General features: G+C 38.1%; 1 protein-coding gene across 1 annotated transcript; it reads right to left on the bottom strand.

The window, feature by feature from the left end:
• Positions 1-709: 709 nt before the first annotated feature.
• LOC127956034 (gastrula zinc finger protein XlCGF7.1) lies at positions 710-10,496 on the bottom strand. The gene is made up of 3 exons (XM_052553789.1): positions 10,456-10,496; positions 10,168-10,277; positions 710-3,009 (listed from the first exon to the last, which is right to left on the bottom strand). Exons 2-3 carry the CDS (start codon positions 10,250-10,252, stop codon positions 2,159-2,161), a joined length of 936 nt encoding a protein of 311 aa, XP_052409749.1. The 5' UTR covers positions 10,253-10,277; positions 10,456-10,496; the 3' UTR covers positions 710-2,158.
• Between the last annotated feature and the right edge of the window lie 6,087 nt (positions 10,497-16,583).

The raw sequence follows: 16,583 nt of genomic DNA, 5'->3' as shown, positions 1-16,583 counted from the left end.
TTCAGGACATTGGCCATCCAGGATGTAGTTTGGAGACCCCTGTCCTACAGAGTTGTTACTTTGCACATGCTTTTGATCATTACAAATAATAATGTAAAATGATTTTCTTAGAATAGGAGATATGCTTTCTCTCGCATCACAAACATTATCAGTAGTTAAGTATGTGGTCTTGAAGAGGACCCTTTTTTCTTTCATTTGGACTCGGTCTTGGACTTGGACTCGAAACTTTTGGACTTGGACTTGACTTGGACTCGAACCTCTTTGGACTCGGTCTTGACTCGGTCTCGACTAGTCCTGGACTTGGACTTGACTTGGACTCGACAAAGCCGGACTTGACTACAGCTCTAGCGTTAAGTGTAAGTGATTTACATGTTAATTCAATGCAAAGATGCATATAAACATCCTGCAGCACGATATACGTGATTCACCTGATAGATGCTGTGCGAATTTAGCGTTTTGGGTGATTTGAGTTGAAAAATCTGAACTTTTGCGGTGCGTTAACCAATCAGAAGCTTGCTCTATAGTAGTGTCGTGATTACGACGTAGCAAGCGGAGGGAAAATCCAAACCAGCAATGGAGCTCAAAATCATTGTTGCTGTGTAGATACCTGGAGCTGTATGATAATTCTTTATACTTTTACAGAAAAAGGAATAAAAAGGATCTTGCTTGGAAGGAATATATTAATTGAATAAAGACCAAAGATTACCTGTTAAATTTACCCAAAACAAATTATATTTCATGTTTAACCACAAAAGAGACACCAGAGCCAGTGGCAAATGTCAAAGGACTAGCCGAGTTGAGAGTGCTCTAGGCGGATACATGAGCTCTGAGCTCCCGCTGATCACATGGAGATGACCATTTGAATGGATTTGATGGAGATGAACACATTTTTACATAGGTGCTGTATTTATTAATAAACTGCAGATTTGTGTTTTAAACAGCTACATTCTCGCCTGAAATACTTCTAAAACTACATTTCATGACACAATAACAGTAATATTTAGAAAATTATCAGAATAAATGGTGTCTGAAATCACAATGCTGCGTGACATTCGCGTCTATTATGAAGTTAATTTCATGCGTGAATGAAGCTAATTTACTCAAAGTTCAATTATGCACAAACAGCGCAATGTATTCGCGCAAGTCACATCTGGTGTGAAGGCACCGTAAGAGTTCAAAACAGACGATTAAAACTTCATTTATATCCTGACACCAGGACAGAGTTCAACAACCAGTCTTCATATTGTATACCAGAAGATAATCAAAAGTCACAGGTCGACATCAGAATTCCACATATGCTGATTTTCACATTTCACTGATTTTCATCATTAACAGGTCACAGGGTCAACATGATGTGGGTGGTAGTGAATGGGCTATGAGGTGGAGGGGTCATAAATCATATTGACATCAAAAACAGGTTTGCCTTTTCAAGTATCTCATCTGTTTGAGCTATAAATATTTAAAACCCAGGCAAAAGGTTAATGCTTTCCCTTACCATTTATAATAATTTGGACATTTATGAACTAAATTTTTTAAAGTGAATTTAATGCTATTCGCTTGTTAAGTCTGACGTCACGTAGCAGCGCTTCCGTGTCAAAACGCTCTATATCAGTTACCACGAGAAAACAACAAAAGGTGCTAATATAAACTCACAATGCGATAGAGAATACTAGCGAAAAAGTTATAATCTTAACCTTTAACTCCATACTGAATTCCCAGATAGCCAGACAATGAAAATATAAATGTAAAAAATATATATAAAAATTATTTGTGTTTGGGACGCTGTGAGCACGGAGACTGTAGTGTATACCGTAAGTTTGAAAGCGTTTATCTTAAATGATTAATATGAATAAACAGTGCTCATAAACGGCTGCTGGGGTAGTATTCTCAAGTGAAGCGAGTTGAGGCTTGGACCCGGAAACAGCGCTTCTTACGTCAACCGAACAACCGAATAACAGTCCTACAGGTACCCTACTTTCTCCAGTTAACAGGTGAACTTTGAAACTGCTCCATTTTCTAAACCTCTTGCCACAATGAATTTCTTGCCAGAAAAATTCACAAATAACTATTCAGATCTATTTGAAATATGAAACCCACACTGAAGTTACATGAAAAGGCCTCTCTGTGGGTATATAAAGGGTTGTTTTCTATCTGAAACTCATTCCACATTGTTCACGTTAAAGGTTTCTGTCCAGTGTGAATTCTCATGAGTCTTGAGGCGTGCTTTTTTTGTGAAAGTCTTTCCACAGTGATGACACTTTAAAGGCTCATGTACGATGTGAGTTTTTACGTGGCGCTTAAAGAGTTTCCTGTCTGTGAATGTACTTCCACACTGAGGGCATATAAAACTGCTCTCTCTTGAATGAATCTCCATGTGCCTAGTTAGGCCTTCCTTGCGTACAAAACATTTTCCACACTGATCACATGTGAAAGGCCTCTCTCCAGTGTGAACTCTGATGTGAGTTCTAAGATGTCCTTTGTGGTTCATAGTTTTTCCACACAGTGGGCAGCTGTAAGGCTTCTCTCCAGTGTGAAGCCTTATGTGAGCATGCAAAGTTGTTTTATGAGGGAAACTCTTTCCACACTGACCACACACAAATGGCTTTTCTCCAGTGTGAATTCTCATGTGAATCATAAGACCTTCTTTTCGTGAGAAACTCTTTCCACACTGTTGGCATGTGTAAGGCTTCTCTCCAGTGTGAATTCTCATGTGAATCCTAAGATTATATTTTTGTGGGAAACTCTTTCCACACTGTTGGCAGGAGTAAGGCTTCTCTCCAGTGTGAATTCTCATATGAGCTATAATGCTGTCCTTTTTGTTCAGACTCTTTCCACATTGTTGGCAGGTTCTAGATCTAGACTTCTGAGCTCTTTTTTGAGAGAATGTATGTTCAGTCTGTGAAAAACTACAAGATTTTTCTCTAGTTATGAAAACATGATGTTTTTCATGCAGATCTTTCTCTTCCATCTCATTCAGATCTTGAACCTCTTCTTTCAGCACCATCAGGTCTAAGGCAAAAAACAAATACAAGTTAAGCCCATGGACATCAAAACATTTAGACTTTTAAAACATCAAAACCAACAAAACAGCTGTAAGCTGAGATGATGGGTTCAAGTGCAATGGGTCCTTGTCACAAACGTGGGGCACATGCATTAGACGGAGTACATAAAGGTGAACCATTTCAAAATCTGTTGTATGTGCCAAAGTTACTGCTGCCATTGGGTGGCGTTGTGACCATGGCTCACACTAAATCACATCAACATGAACAGCCTGTTTGATCAGTCATACAGCTCAACTTCATTTCCTGTTTTTTCTTTTTGTACTATAAATTTATCAACATATCAAAAACCCATCATCTTCAAATATGTTGGCAATGTGGATACCAAGTTTACGACGATCACATGGATCCACTAGAGGGAGTGCGTACACCATTTACAAAATCCATTAACACATATTTTGGGTGAATCTAATAACTGTATAAGTTGTCTTGATAGGAACATTACATGTACAGAGTTTGGTGACAATAGGTAACACTGACCTACTTACGTACTTCAATCAAAAGGGGCATTAACAGAGCACCCCACTCAATGTCCATGTATTAGACATTTCCTACACCTGATGGTTCACAACTCATTAATGTAAAATGGACTGTGGCAAAGTGGAAAACTGTTCTGTGGTCAGATAAATCAAAATTTGAAGTTCTTTTTGGAAAACTGGAATGCCATGTTATTCGGACTAAAGAGAACAGACACAACCGAAGTTGCGCTCAGTTCATAAGCCTGTATCTCTGATGGTTTGGGGTTGCATGAGTGCGTGTGGCATGGGTAGCTTACACATCTGGAAAGGCACCATCAATGCTAAAAGGTATATCCAAGTTCTAGAACAATATATGCTCCAATCCAGACAGCATCTCTTTCAGGGAAGACCTTGCATTTTCCAACATGACAATGCCAGACCACATACTGCATCAATTACAACATCATGGCTGCGTAGAAGGATCCAGGTACTGAAATGGCCAGCTGCAGTCCAGGGGCCAGATTCACAAAGCATTCTTAAGAATGGAATTCTTCTTAACTGACAATTTCTTCTTATTTTCTAACTTAAGAAAAAATATAAGAATATTTTGTATTTCCCCAAAAATCTTCAAGAATATTCTTATCTTTTACCTTAAGATTTTTCTTAAGACAAAACCTAAGAAGAATTCAAATTCTTGAAAAGAATCTTCTTAAATATCATTGTAAATAAATTCTTAAATTTAGGACAGACCCAGACTGTTCTTAAATCCCAAACAATAATATATATATTTAATGAAATGATTGGGTTATTTCAAATTAAGTGTTATATTTAGGCATAACAACAACAGCTACATATAATACATAGGACCAGGGATGTGCACGAGTTTTCTGAAGGGACAGAGATGACTGTTAATGTAAACATGATCGGTCATGATTTGCCTGTGTGTGAAGCTGCTTTTTGCTGACTTCAAAACTCATTAGCAACTTTAAAACGAGTCAGATAGGGAGCATTAATTGAACGGGTAAATTTGAGCTTATAAATACATAATCTTTGGCAGTATTCAGCATGGCACAAAAACATGGCACAAAAATGAATGAAACATAATCACTGCAGCTTTATTATTTAAGTATTTGTTCAAAAACAGGCCGCATTAAAAACGTGAAGCTGAGCTCCAGTCAAAGTCGCGACAAAAATATACAGTCTATGGTGCATGCTTGTTATGATTATTAGGGTAATCTACAGCACCTATTCTTTACCATATTGCCGTGGCCCACACTTGGGCCGTGAGCGCCACCTGGAGGTGAAAACATTACGTTTTTCACCTGTGGGCCGCAGGACCAAACAAGTTATCAATTGAAGCCTCCAGAATGACCACTGTTATCCATGAGACAGTTACAATACACTATCTCACCACTAGTGGCAGTAATGCCTCAGTTGTTTAACAAATGCTAATAAGCAGAAGACACTCAGTCAACCATAGCCTGAAGTAAAAGTTACGCCTGTTTCACCCCTGATTTCCTCTGCACACGTCTGCAGTGCGTTACGGCTCCAACGCGGCTACCGAAGCTGTTCGCGGTCACTCTAGTCTATGCTTGTGTTTACACCATACGCTCTGCTGCACTTTTCAAAAGCATCCCAGAAGTAGCTTTCTGCACCGCTTCGCTAAAGACAGGCGCCTAGTCTATTTCTGACGCACCCCGCGTCCAAACCGCACAGCAAATACAAAATAGAGGTGAAAAAAATCATGTGCATTTCAAAATGAACACCATGTGCAAACTCCCAATTGTATTTCACATTACTATTAGTGCGGCCGGAAATAGATGACAAGAGGTTCATCCTTAAAGTTGAAAAACCTCACATCATTATATGACACCACAGATCCTTTTTACGAGGACAATTAAAAAAAGGAAGTGGTGCGGAGTTTAACTGAAGGAGTTGCATGACTGGAATAAACATAATTAAACCGTACGAAACATTAACATTTAGCCAACCATGTTAGATCACACAGAAATCAAGAAAAACAATGTTGGACCATAGGCTGTAGTGTTGGACAGGCAAATCACGTGGTCTCACGAATCCTACCGCTGTGATCCGCCTGTACAGAGTCTATTTTTGCATTGCTGCATGCGCTGAATTACGGCTGTTTCACACATACTCTGTCTGAAGTGCGTATGCGTTGCATATTTTTTTACGCACCCATGTTAATGGATTCCAGCATTCACACTGCACGCGGCTGAGGTCTGTCAGTGCATTCCAGGAGCGGTCCGTCAGTGCGCCTATATTTTTTCATTTGCACTTTATTTCAATTTTCATTTACAACTCATTTAATTAGAAAAATATTATTTAGAATTTATTTTAGCAAAACATTTTATTGTTTTTATTTATTTTATATAAATTATATTTTTTTGTAAGTAAAATCTGTCAAATCTTACTGAAATTTTTTTTGTGTTAATAAGCCTGACTTGAGCCTTTTAATTTTGTTCTTGATGCAGATTGATTTGTTCCTTGAATTGTTGTGTGTTTGAACATCTTGTTTTATGTGCAGGTTTATATACACATGAATAATAAACTGTTAAACTGCAAGTGGATTTCATTTAGTTATTGAATATAAATCAAACCAAGGCTGAGATCAATAAACCAATACAGTGCTAATATTTGATTGGGCCCTGGGCCACTTTGTACTGCAAAATTTGGGCCCAGACATAAAAAAGGTAAAGAAGCCCCGATCTACTGGAGACTATAGTGTGGGTTTAGCAGTGTGTCATGTATTCATTCAAATAACGCCTGTTATTTTCTTCTTAAGAACATTCTTACGAACTTCGTGGAATTTATCTTAAGAAATTTCTTAATTAATTTCTTAAGATTTTCGTGAATCCGGCCCCAGATCTTTTACCCATAGAAAACATTTGGCACATCATAAAAAGGAAGATGCGACAAAGAAGACCTAAGACAGTAGAGCAACTTGTCTCCTCAGTCCCCAGACGTTTGCAGATTGTTATAAAAAGAAGAGGGGATGCCACACAGTTGTAAACATGGCCTTGTCCCAACTTTTTTGACGTGTTGATGCCATGAAACTTTAAACATTTTCTCAGTTTAAACATTTGATGTCATCTATGTTGTATTCTAAACAAAATATTGAAATTTGAAACTTCCACATCATTGCATTCTGTTTTTATTCACAATTTGTACCTCAAATTCCACAATTTGGAATCGGGTTTCTACCTGCTACTGCTGTCCTACAGGGCACCACAACGCCCAGTCCTTTTTTTCCTGGGGGATGAGGCATTTCCCTTACAAGAGAACCTGATGTAACCTGATCCAGGTGAGAATAAAAATAATTGATAGCCGACCTGCTCAATAAAATAGCCCAGAAGCAATGAAAAACCGTGCACTGGTCTCGTTTATAGATACATTTCCAATCATTAAAGATAAGACGACCAGTAACACCACCTCTTCCTGTCAGTCAGGAGTCTGGGAAAATTATAAATGACCCATGTCAAATTTTATCCATGTCTCTGTCAGGGCCATGAGATTTAGATTTAGTCTTGAATGATTAGAAATACATGAAATCTGCTTTGTTTAATGCAGAGTGACAATTCCAGAGACTAACAGAAAAAGAAAGTTGTGTTTCAAATGAAATTTCTGTGATAAGTTGAATTTTAAGCATCATCACACTCTACTCACTATTCAGTCTCACATGATCCTTCAGATATCATTCTAATATTCTTATTTGCTGTTCAAAAAAACATTTATTACTATTATTAATTATTAGACATTTATAGATTTTTTTCAGGTTTCTTTGATAGAGAGATTAGAAGAAAAGCATTTATATAAAATAAAAATCTATTGTTATATTATAAACATATAAATAAATGATTCCAAGCTTTTGAATGGTATAATTTTACAAAATGTATTTCAGATAAATGCTGATCTTTCTATTTATCAAAGAATCCGGAAAAAATACTCAAATATTTTTACAAAATGTTGATAATAATAAAAATAATAATAAAGGTTTCTTAAACAGCAATATCAGTACATTGGATTGATTTCAGCAGAATCATTTGACAATTAAGACTGGAGTAATGATGCTGAAAATACAGCTTTAATCACAGGAATAAATTACATTTAACAATAAATTACAATAAATCACATAAAAAGGGCTCGGTATTAAGTCCTCTCCTTTTCAATTTCCAATTTCCTGAATGGGATATAGGCTAACCTGTTTTTCAGTTAATTACACAGTGTTCCTGTGTGCATTAGAAACGCAAAAGGATGTAGTAAAAACATACTGGTAAAAACAAGTACTGGTAAAAACAAATCTTTATATTAAGTGGCCTTAACTACTATGTACTTACATTTTAATTAATAATTTAGTACATCTACTTATTGTGTACATGCATGTTTTTACATTGTACTTATATTTAAAAAAAAAAAAAAACGACATGTAATTACATCTGTATTTAATTTCTGTAATTACATTTATAATTAGCCTTTCGCCGAGCCCCGTTCGACGCATTTAACTGGGAGTGGGGCCGTCCACACGGTTTTATCCATTGTAGCCACGGCTCACGTTGTGTTTTCGGCTTTGGGAATGGAAAGAACACAACTCATCCAGACAATCTCTCGGGGTATCTTGTGTCCGATTTACAAACGCCATGGGCACACCGCTTCACCATCTTGCTTGGAGTCGATGTTTGTCGGAGCTGCTCACATAGTAACGGTTGCTATGATGTGTGATTGGACAATGGCCGTTCTGGGGGAGGGGCCGGCGAAAGGCTAATTACACTGTTGACCCATACTTTACATCTTAACCCACCCTTAAACTTACCCATACTTCCAACCCTCTCCCTAACCTTATCCCTATCCCACCTCCATAGCAGCAAAAGTGTTTTACAATACAATATGAACACAATACGTACATTGTACTTATTTTTTTATGTAAGTACATAGTAGTTAAGGTGGGACCATATAAAGTGGGACCAACAAATCTATTGCCTGAATGCACTGTAAGTCACTTTAGGTAAAAGCGTCTGCTAAATGAAAATGTTTACATTTTTTATTTATTTTAAATTTAAATGTTATTTTCTTTTTGAACTGATCCTCCTTCCAGTCATACAAATAAAGCCTTCACCTGCAACTGCTAACAAGTTTTTAAAATCAATTAAAAATTGAAAATCAAACAAAAGACACTGCATCTATTGGCGCTTTTCCACTGTGTGTATGGCTCAGCTCCACAGAGTTTAATATTGATTCAGAGTGGGCGGGATTATTTACATGTCGTTATAGTTGCTCCAACTCTACTGACGTGAGTTGTGACTCCTGAAAAACTTCCACTCCTCTGCTATCAACAAGAGAAACATCTGTACTTCCTCAACAGACAACGAAACAGCTTTCGGTCGTTAAAAAATTTGTGCTCGTTCTAAACAGTTGTGTTCGATCCTTCTCTGGCTCTGCTGTTTTAAATCTAGCGGTTCCGTTGTGTTTGAGTCGCAGGTTCAGTGACGGATCTCTCCAGCCAATCAGTGATCAGCAGAGTTTACGCGTCATGTTTTGGTAATGCTACAGTTCACTTGGAACACTTGGATAGTCGAGGTGGTACTAAAAAAAAGTTCCAGGTACCAAAACCCCCAATAGTGAACCATACCATGCCATACCATACATTGGAAAAGCATCCTATGTGGACAAAAAAACCCCATGATTTTTCGATCAACATCAAATAAAATTACAAATAGATGTACTTCATTGCTTATGCCGTTTAAATGAAACCCCCATGCAGCCTCATGTCACTTGGAATCTGCTGTGGAGCATTTATTTATTTGTATTTATTACTTTATTTCAAGTATACAATGAAAAAGTGTACAGTATGTACAAGATAAGACAATAATCAAAAGAAAACTGATGGTAAAACAACTAAAATTCACCGCTACTTGAAAAGGAGCAGGATGAAGTTTAACACTTGTTAATTCCCACCCCCTCTTTCAAACTCTTAATACATTTGTTTACTTCCTTTGGGATTATCCACTGTTTTTCAAAACTCAAGCACATATATATTTTCATACAATTATACAATCAGCTGAGCATCATAATTTCTAGCTTTACCAACTAATTTCCCTTCTTCCTTATAACGTTCAAAAATTATTTCTTTAAATCGTTTCCTGAATTGTTTTATATTTTGACATTCCTTACGTTTCTCAAGTTGTTCCACAGTTTCACCCATTGTATGGAAACACAAAAACTGTTCTTCCTGTTTCTTCATGTTCAATCCATCCAGCTATTTCAATTTGCTAATTATTTCAACCATTACCAAACATCATTATTTATTTTTTCTTAAAATTTAGCAAGAGTTTGTTTGTATCAAACCATAATTTAATCTTCTCTAATTCCTTATTGACCTCCTGCCCTAGCAACTGATTAGTGTCATCAGCGACTTAATTGTTATTTACAATTATTTTAATTTATTGTATAATTAAATACATTCTTCAATATCATTAATTTCTGTCACTTACTGTTTTATACTGTTATTGAATGTGTGATGTGTACAATAAAACTGTTTTTTCCAAATAAAATACATTCATCAATATCACTAATTTCTGTGGAGCTGGACGTTTTAATAAGGATCAAATGAGTGAATTTTGAGGAGAAAAACCAACCTGTTTGTTCCTCAGTATCTTCATGTTTGACTCTGAATGTTTCTTCAATCTTCACATCTTCACTCTCCTCTTTGATTAATGCCATCTTTTCAGTTAAATCACCAGTTTTTCTGTTTGAACACAAATAAGACGCACATTTCCTGTTATTAATGCGTCTTACTCACACAAAAATAACCGCGTTTATTAATGGCACTATAAGTAAGCATTATTACGTTCACTAATAAATCATTTTAAATCTCTAAATAAGTTGTATTGAACCAAATTCTTGAACCATTTAAAAGCACCAACCTCTCTTCAGCCGAATCACAGACACTGGATCGCGTCACAGACTTATGACGTCATAACCACAGACCAAAATAAAAGTCTTGTCTGCACAACAAAATAATCTAAAAAAGAAACTGTATAGAATTAACTGGAGAGATGAACTCCACAGATAAATAAATCAATACAGCTTAGCTTAGATATCTAACAACTGTGAAATGCTTTTAATTCCTGAGTTACTAATTGTGATTAGCACATGAGCAGCAAAGGGCCAACTTAAACCTGCATCACAGCTTCAAAACATACCTAACTAGCATATGCTGTTTTTTTTTTTTCAACAGGGGTGCAATATGGATAATTGATTATATGTTTTTCAGAGTTTTTAATTGTCAAAAAACATGACAGCATATTAAGATGTTACTCCTTCCTTCCCTTTCAAAAAAGGATACTGAAGGATACCCAAGTAATGCTGAAGTATATTTTTTAATATACTTCATGTAGTAAGTATATAACTTGAATATCACATGGGTCTAAATTGACCCACTTTTTAGTATATAAAAGTATACTTTTTAGTGCACAATTAGTCCACAATCATGTTTTCATCTGTACAGTAAGGGAACTTGTGTGTATAAAAGTTTACCTTGTAAAATGTAGTAAATTATTCGTTTGTGAAAGTATACTCTAAATAAATTAGTTTACTTTTTAATAATGCAATTATACTTGCAAGTGTTCTTTGTGTACTTAGTTAACTAGTATTTTACTAGTCTTATACTCCAAGTGTACTTGCAAGGGTTCTTTTAGTGTACTCTTAATTAACTAGTGGTACAAATAATTTGTTATTTTTCACTTTTATGTTCACTACAATGTTTCTATGTACCTATTAATTTTATACTTGACATATACCTTTTAATGGCATTTTAAATTTGTAGTTAAATCTTATGGATGATTATCAGTGGACTACACAAAAAATAAATAAACCACACTCAGAATTACGAATATACATTTTCTTTATAAATCCATTATCTCAAACATTTTGTACTGGATCCCACATATTTTTCATTATGAATGATGTGTCTCACACAAGTGATATTGTAATGTAATTTTATTTATTTATTTATTCTTTAGAATTTTATTTAAAACTTAACTACATTCCAGAATCTGACACTGAATAGCTGTAATGTTAGGCCTGTAATTAAAGTTACTCATTAAGCGGTTTCCTCCAACAGAAAATCGTTAGGCTATAGTAAAACTCTTAATGTGGCTAATAAATAATAAACAAGATGCATTAAGAGCTGGGGGGTGAAAACTTTTGAACATGATGAAGATGGCCAAATTTGTCTTATTTTGTTGAAATATATTTTTTTTCCATTTAGTTCTGCCCTTCGTAAGCAACAGAAGATACTTGTATGTTTCCCGGTACACAAATTAAGTACAATTTACCTTGATCTTCAAATTCCAAGCTCTAAATGCATCTTGTTTCCTCCTCGAGCATCAGTGAATGTTTGAATCTTTTTAAATAGTTGTGTTTGAGTCCCTCAAATGTCCTCAGTGTGATAAGGTGTATCTCAAAATCATAAAGTCACTGCTGGAAAGGGTTCAAATATGCAAAGATGCTGGAAAACTGAAGAATCTGCAGGACCTTAAAGATTTCTCTGAAGAACGCTGCTCAGTTTAACTGTTCAGAACAAACAAGGGACTCATGCACAAACATCACAAAACAGAAAGACAGTCGAGGATCATCAGGTAACAGAACACAGTACTAAGAACCAAGAGTTCCCAAACTTTTGAGGGGGTTATTTTAATAATTTCAGCAATTTTTTTGTCTTGTGGACTAAATGTTAATATCTTTTATGTACAATATCTTACTCAGGAAAGTACTAAATAAAAAAATAACATGCATTTAGTATGATCTCTCTTATTTTTTTCAAATTACAAATTTTTTCACAGATTCTGCAAGGGGTGCCCAAACTTTCGAGCCCCACTGTAGGTCTTTGTTGTGCGCTAAGAAACAGCGTTATATGGAAACGCACTCCAGAATATTTGGAGAAAACCAAATCTCAAATCTAACTTTTTTTCCCCCTAAATGTATATATAAAGCACAGAATGCTTGGTTGGTTTGTTATTTTATTATTTCATTCTACTTCTAGGAGCATCAGAGAAGAATTTTAAATCACTGAAGTCAGTTGAGATGGAGGATCTGATTTCACTGGCCCTAAAATTTGTCCTCCATAGGAATTGAAAATTTTAATCACAATATATAAAAAATTAGATTATCGACTATCATTTGAATTGATGCAAAAGTATTAGTTAAAGTATTTAAGATTTAACATAATTTTAAGAAACATTATTGCCAGCAAGCACCACTTTTATCACTCTTCAACAGCAAAAATGCAAGCGATCGCGTGGCGGACTATTAGTAAAAAAATGCATCCCACACACTGCACAAACATTTGAATATGGGCCAGTAATAGAGTGGATTTATAGCCCTATAAGTTTATTAAAATAAATATTCACATAGTCTACATCAGACAGATACAAGAGATGTAGCTATAACCTATAAATTGAAGGCTTTTAGATGGTTTAATATAATCTAAATGACTGATGCCGCTACATTTTGTTCCTCATTAGTTGTTGTTGATTAAGATTAAACGAATGTCACTCTCATAAAAAAAAAAAACATATTTTAATTACTAATTTATGGAATAAATAATTAAGATACAGAACAGTTAAGTAAAATATGCTGAATATGTAATATTGTACAAATATATATAAAAAAAAATTCAAAGGTCATCTTTGAAATGATTATATTAAGCACATGCACTATTTTTGTGGTGATTGGTTTGACAGGAGCACTTGACGTCATGTTTTAATGTGGCATGTCAAGTTAAAGGTTAAGTACATACTTTTTTTTTGTCAAAATACATGGTCTTAACCCTCTTTAATGTTCATTGATAATTATGGCATTCATGGGTTATCTACCCTAAAATTGTAAACACTGAATATTTAGAGCTGTCCATTCAGATATCCAGTAGCAGGAAGTGGCATTGCATGTTACACACAGGATTGTCTGGCGGCTTGTGGCATATGCCGCTGAAAATTGCAGAACATGATGCGCAGTATGTTGTGACACCTTTAGCAGTGACTGACACGTGTTACTCTCTGCCAAGCAAGATGTACAACCCCAATTCCAGAAAAGTTGGGACGTTTTGTGAAAATACCATAAAATGAAGAATAAATTATTTGTACAACAGAAGCATGTCTTATGACAAACTTTTCCTTTTTTTTTGCTTTTGCATCTGTCTCTGATGAAAGTCTGGGTGGCCCGTTTGGCCATTATTACCAGAAACAAGTTGAAATATGTATTTATCTGGAAACATTTCCACTTTTTGACTATCTGAGATGAGCTCTGGCCCAGAGAACTCGTTTATTTGTATAGTGCTTTTTACAATACAAATCATTCCCGTGGCAAAACAGAGAAACAAATATGGACATAATTAGTGTAGCTGCTGTTCCAAACAGTACATCCGTCTAGTTGCAAATTGTCCACAAGATTCTATGTACTGTTTTTTGGTCCAATAAGAGATATATCTATCTTATCCAAATTTAATAGCAAAAAATTATTGGTCATCCAATCTTTTACATTTTTAACACACCCTATTAGCTTAAATAACTCGAAATTTCCATCTGGTCTCGTTAAGATATATGGTCAAGTATCATCAGCATAAAAATGGAAATTAATCCCATATTTTGTAGTAATATTATATTTAATTTGATATCATAATATATTTTGTATATTGAAAATAGCAAATGTCCTAGAACAGACCCTTGTGGCACTCCATATTTTACTGGTGATAAATTGTCATGGATCGCAAGAGGCGAAGACTCAAGTGCAGGCAGATGGAAAGACTTTATTTATACGTCACCAAAATAAACAAAAACACAACTGAAACCACCCCAAAGGGGGAAAAACCCAGCGTAGCGTCCAAAGTTACAAGACATAGACTGAACACAGAGTAGACAGCCATCAAAGGCATTAACCGGTACCTATGTGAGACAAACAAGCCCAGAACAGAAAACACAGGAGGCTTATAAAGAAGAGGCAACCAGGAAAGCAGCTGGGACAAATTAAATCAAGGAATGAGGTAACAAGAGAACAGGTGAGTGGGGGTATGGAGTCCAGAGGAAAGGGAGAAACACCGGTGGAGCAACTAAAACAATGATGAGGTAACAAGATGGGTGGGGTTAGAAAATAGACAGGAGAGAGCACATGGCACCAAACAAACACAACACAAGCCATGTTCTCACAGAAAGAAAAAGACAGAAAAACAGAAAGACAGAAGACTGTGACAGAACCCCTCCCTTAAGGAGTGAATTCCAGACACCCCAAAATAATAAATCACGGAGGGAGGCGGAACGGAGGAGGATCAGGGGGAGGGATGGAGGACCATGTAAAATTGGGAAACAGAGACAAGAGACAGACAAGAAACATAGGAGGGAGGTGGACCGGCGGAGGATCAGGGGAAGGGACAGAGGGCCAGGTCCATAGGAGGAAACAGAAAGAAAGACACAGACCGCAGAACAAAAAAAATAAAACACAAAAACACAAGTCCAAGAAGGGCATCACGTGACGCCCACGAGGGCGGAGCAGAAGACCACCATAACCGTGTGGTCAGGCCGGATGCCCCCCAGGGCGGAACAGAGAACCATCACATCCTTGTGATCAAGGCCAGAGTCCCCCAGGGCAGAGCAGAAGACCACCACAACCATGTGATCAGGGTGGAAGCCCTCCAGGGCGGAGCAGAAGACCACCATAACCGTGTAGTCAGGACGGACGCCCCCCAGGGTGGAGCAGAAGACCACCACAACCGTGTGATCAGGGCGGAAGCCCCCCAGGCCGGAGCAGAAGACCACCACAACCGTGTGGTCGGGACGGATGCCCCCCAGGGCGGAACAGAGAACCACCACATCCTTGTGGTCGAGGCCAGAGTCCCCCAGGGTAGAGCAGAAGACCACCACAACCATGTGGTCAGGGCGGAGCAAAAGATCACCATAACCGTGTGGTCAGGACGGACGCCCCCCAGGGTGGAGCAGAAGACCACCACAACTGTGTGGTCAGGGCGGAAGCCCCCTAGGCCAGAGCAGAAGACCACCACAATCGTGTGGTCAGGGCGGAAGCCCCCCAGGCCGGAGCAGAAGACCACCACAACCGTGTGGTCAGGGCGGAAGCCCCCCAGGCCGGAGCAGAAGACCACCACAACAGTGTGGTCTAAGCAGAAGCCCACCAGGGCGGAGCAGAAGACCACCACAACCGTGTGGTCAGGGCAGAGTAGAAGACCACCATAACCATGTGGTCGGGACGGAAGCCCCCCAGGCTGGAGCAGAAGACCACCACAACCGTGTGGTCAGAGCGGAAGCCCCCCAGGGCGGAGCAGAAGATCACCACAACTGTGTGGTCGGGACGGGTGCCCCCCAGGGTGGATGAGAAGACCACCACGTCCGTGTGGTCGAGATCGGAGTTCCCCAGGGCGGAGCAGAAGACCGCCACAACCGTGTGGTCAGGACGGACCCCCCCCCAGGGCGGAGCAGAAGACCACCACATCAGTGTGGTCGAACCAGTTGCCCCCCAGGTCAAAGCAGAAGACCACCACATCCTTGTGGTTGAGGCAGAAAGCCCCCAGGGCAGAGCAGAAGACCACCACATCCGTGCGGCCGGGCCAACGTGAGGACAAGTCTGGTTGGGCATGTCTGAAACATAAAACATGAACATGTTAGGGGTAGCCTCCGTGGCCACAACAGGAACAGTCGGGTGCTCAGAGAGTTCGGCTGAGGCATGATGAGTCTCTGGAAGTTCCGCAGAGGCGAGGAGAGGAGAGACCCGAGTAGTTCCACAGAGAAGTGATGAAACTCTGATAGTCCCATGGTGTTTATAGTGGATTCCAGAAGATCGGTGCTGACTTGACTCTGCTCATGAAGATTATTGGTGACTTGCATTTGTTCATGAAGATCAATGGTGACTTGCCTTTGCTCATGAAGATCAGTGGTGACTTGCCATTGTTCATGAAGCTCACCGGTGACTTGACTCTGTCCTTGAAGCTCACTGGTGACTTGACTCTGTCCTTGAAGCTCACCGGTGACTTGACTCTGTCCTTGAAGCT

This window comes from Carassius gibelio, chromosome B4 (genome assembly GCF_023724105.1).
Source record: "Carassius gibelio isolate Cgi1373 ecotype wild population from Czech Republic chromosome B4, carGib1.2-hapl.c, whole genome shotgun sequence".
Lineage (NCBI taxonomy): Eukaryota > Metazoa > Chordata > Actinopteri > Cypriniformes > Cyprinidae > Carassius > Carassius gibelio.
This window is presented reverse-complemented; position numbering and strand designations above follow the sequence as displayed.

Bases quoted from the DNA above. Each gene is read 5' to 3' on its own strand.
- LOC127956034 (XM_052553789.1), bottom strand. From the start codon at position 10,252: ATGGCATTAATCAAAGAGGAGAGTGAAGATGTGAAGATTGAAGAAACA. The intron at 3,010-10,167 runs GTTGGTTTTTCT...TTTTTGCCTTAG, and splicing joins AGATACTGAGGAACAAACAG to ACCTGATGGTGCTGAAAGAA.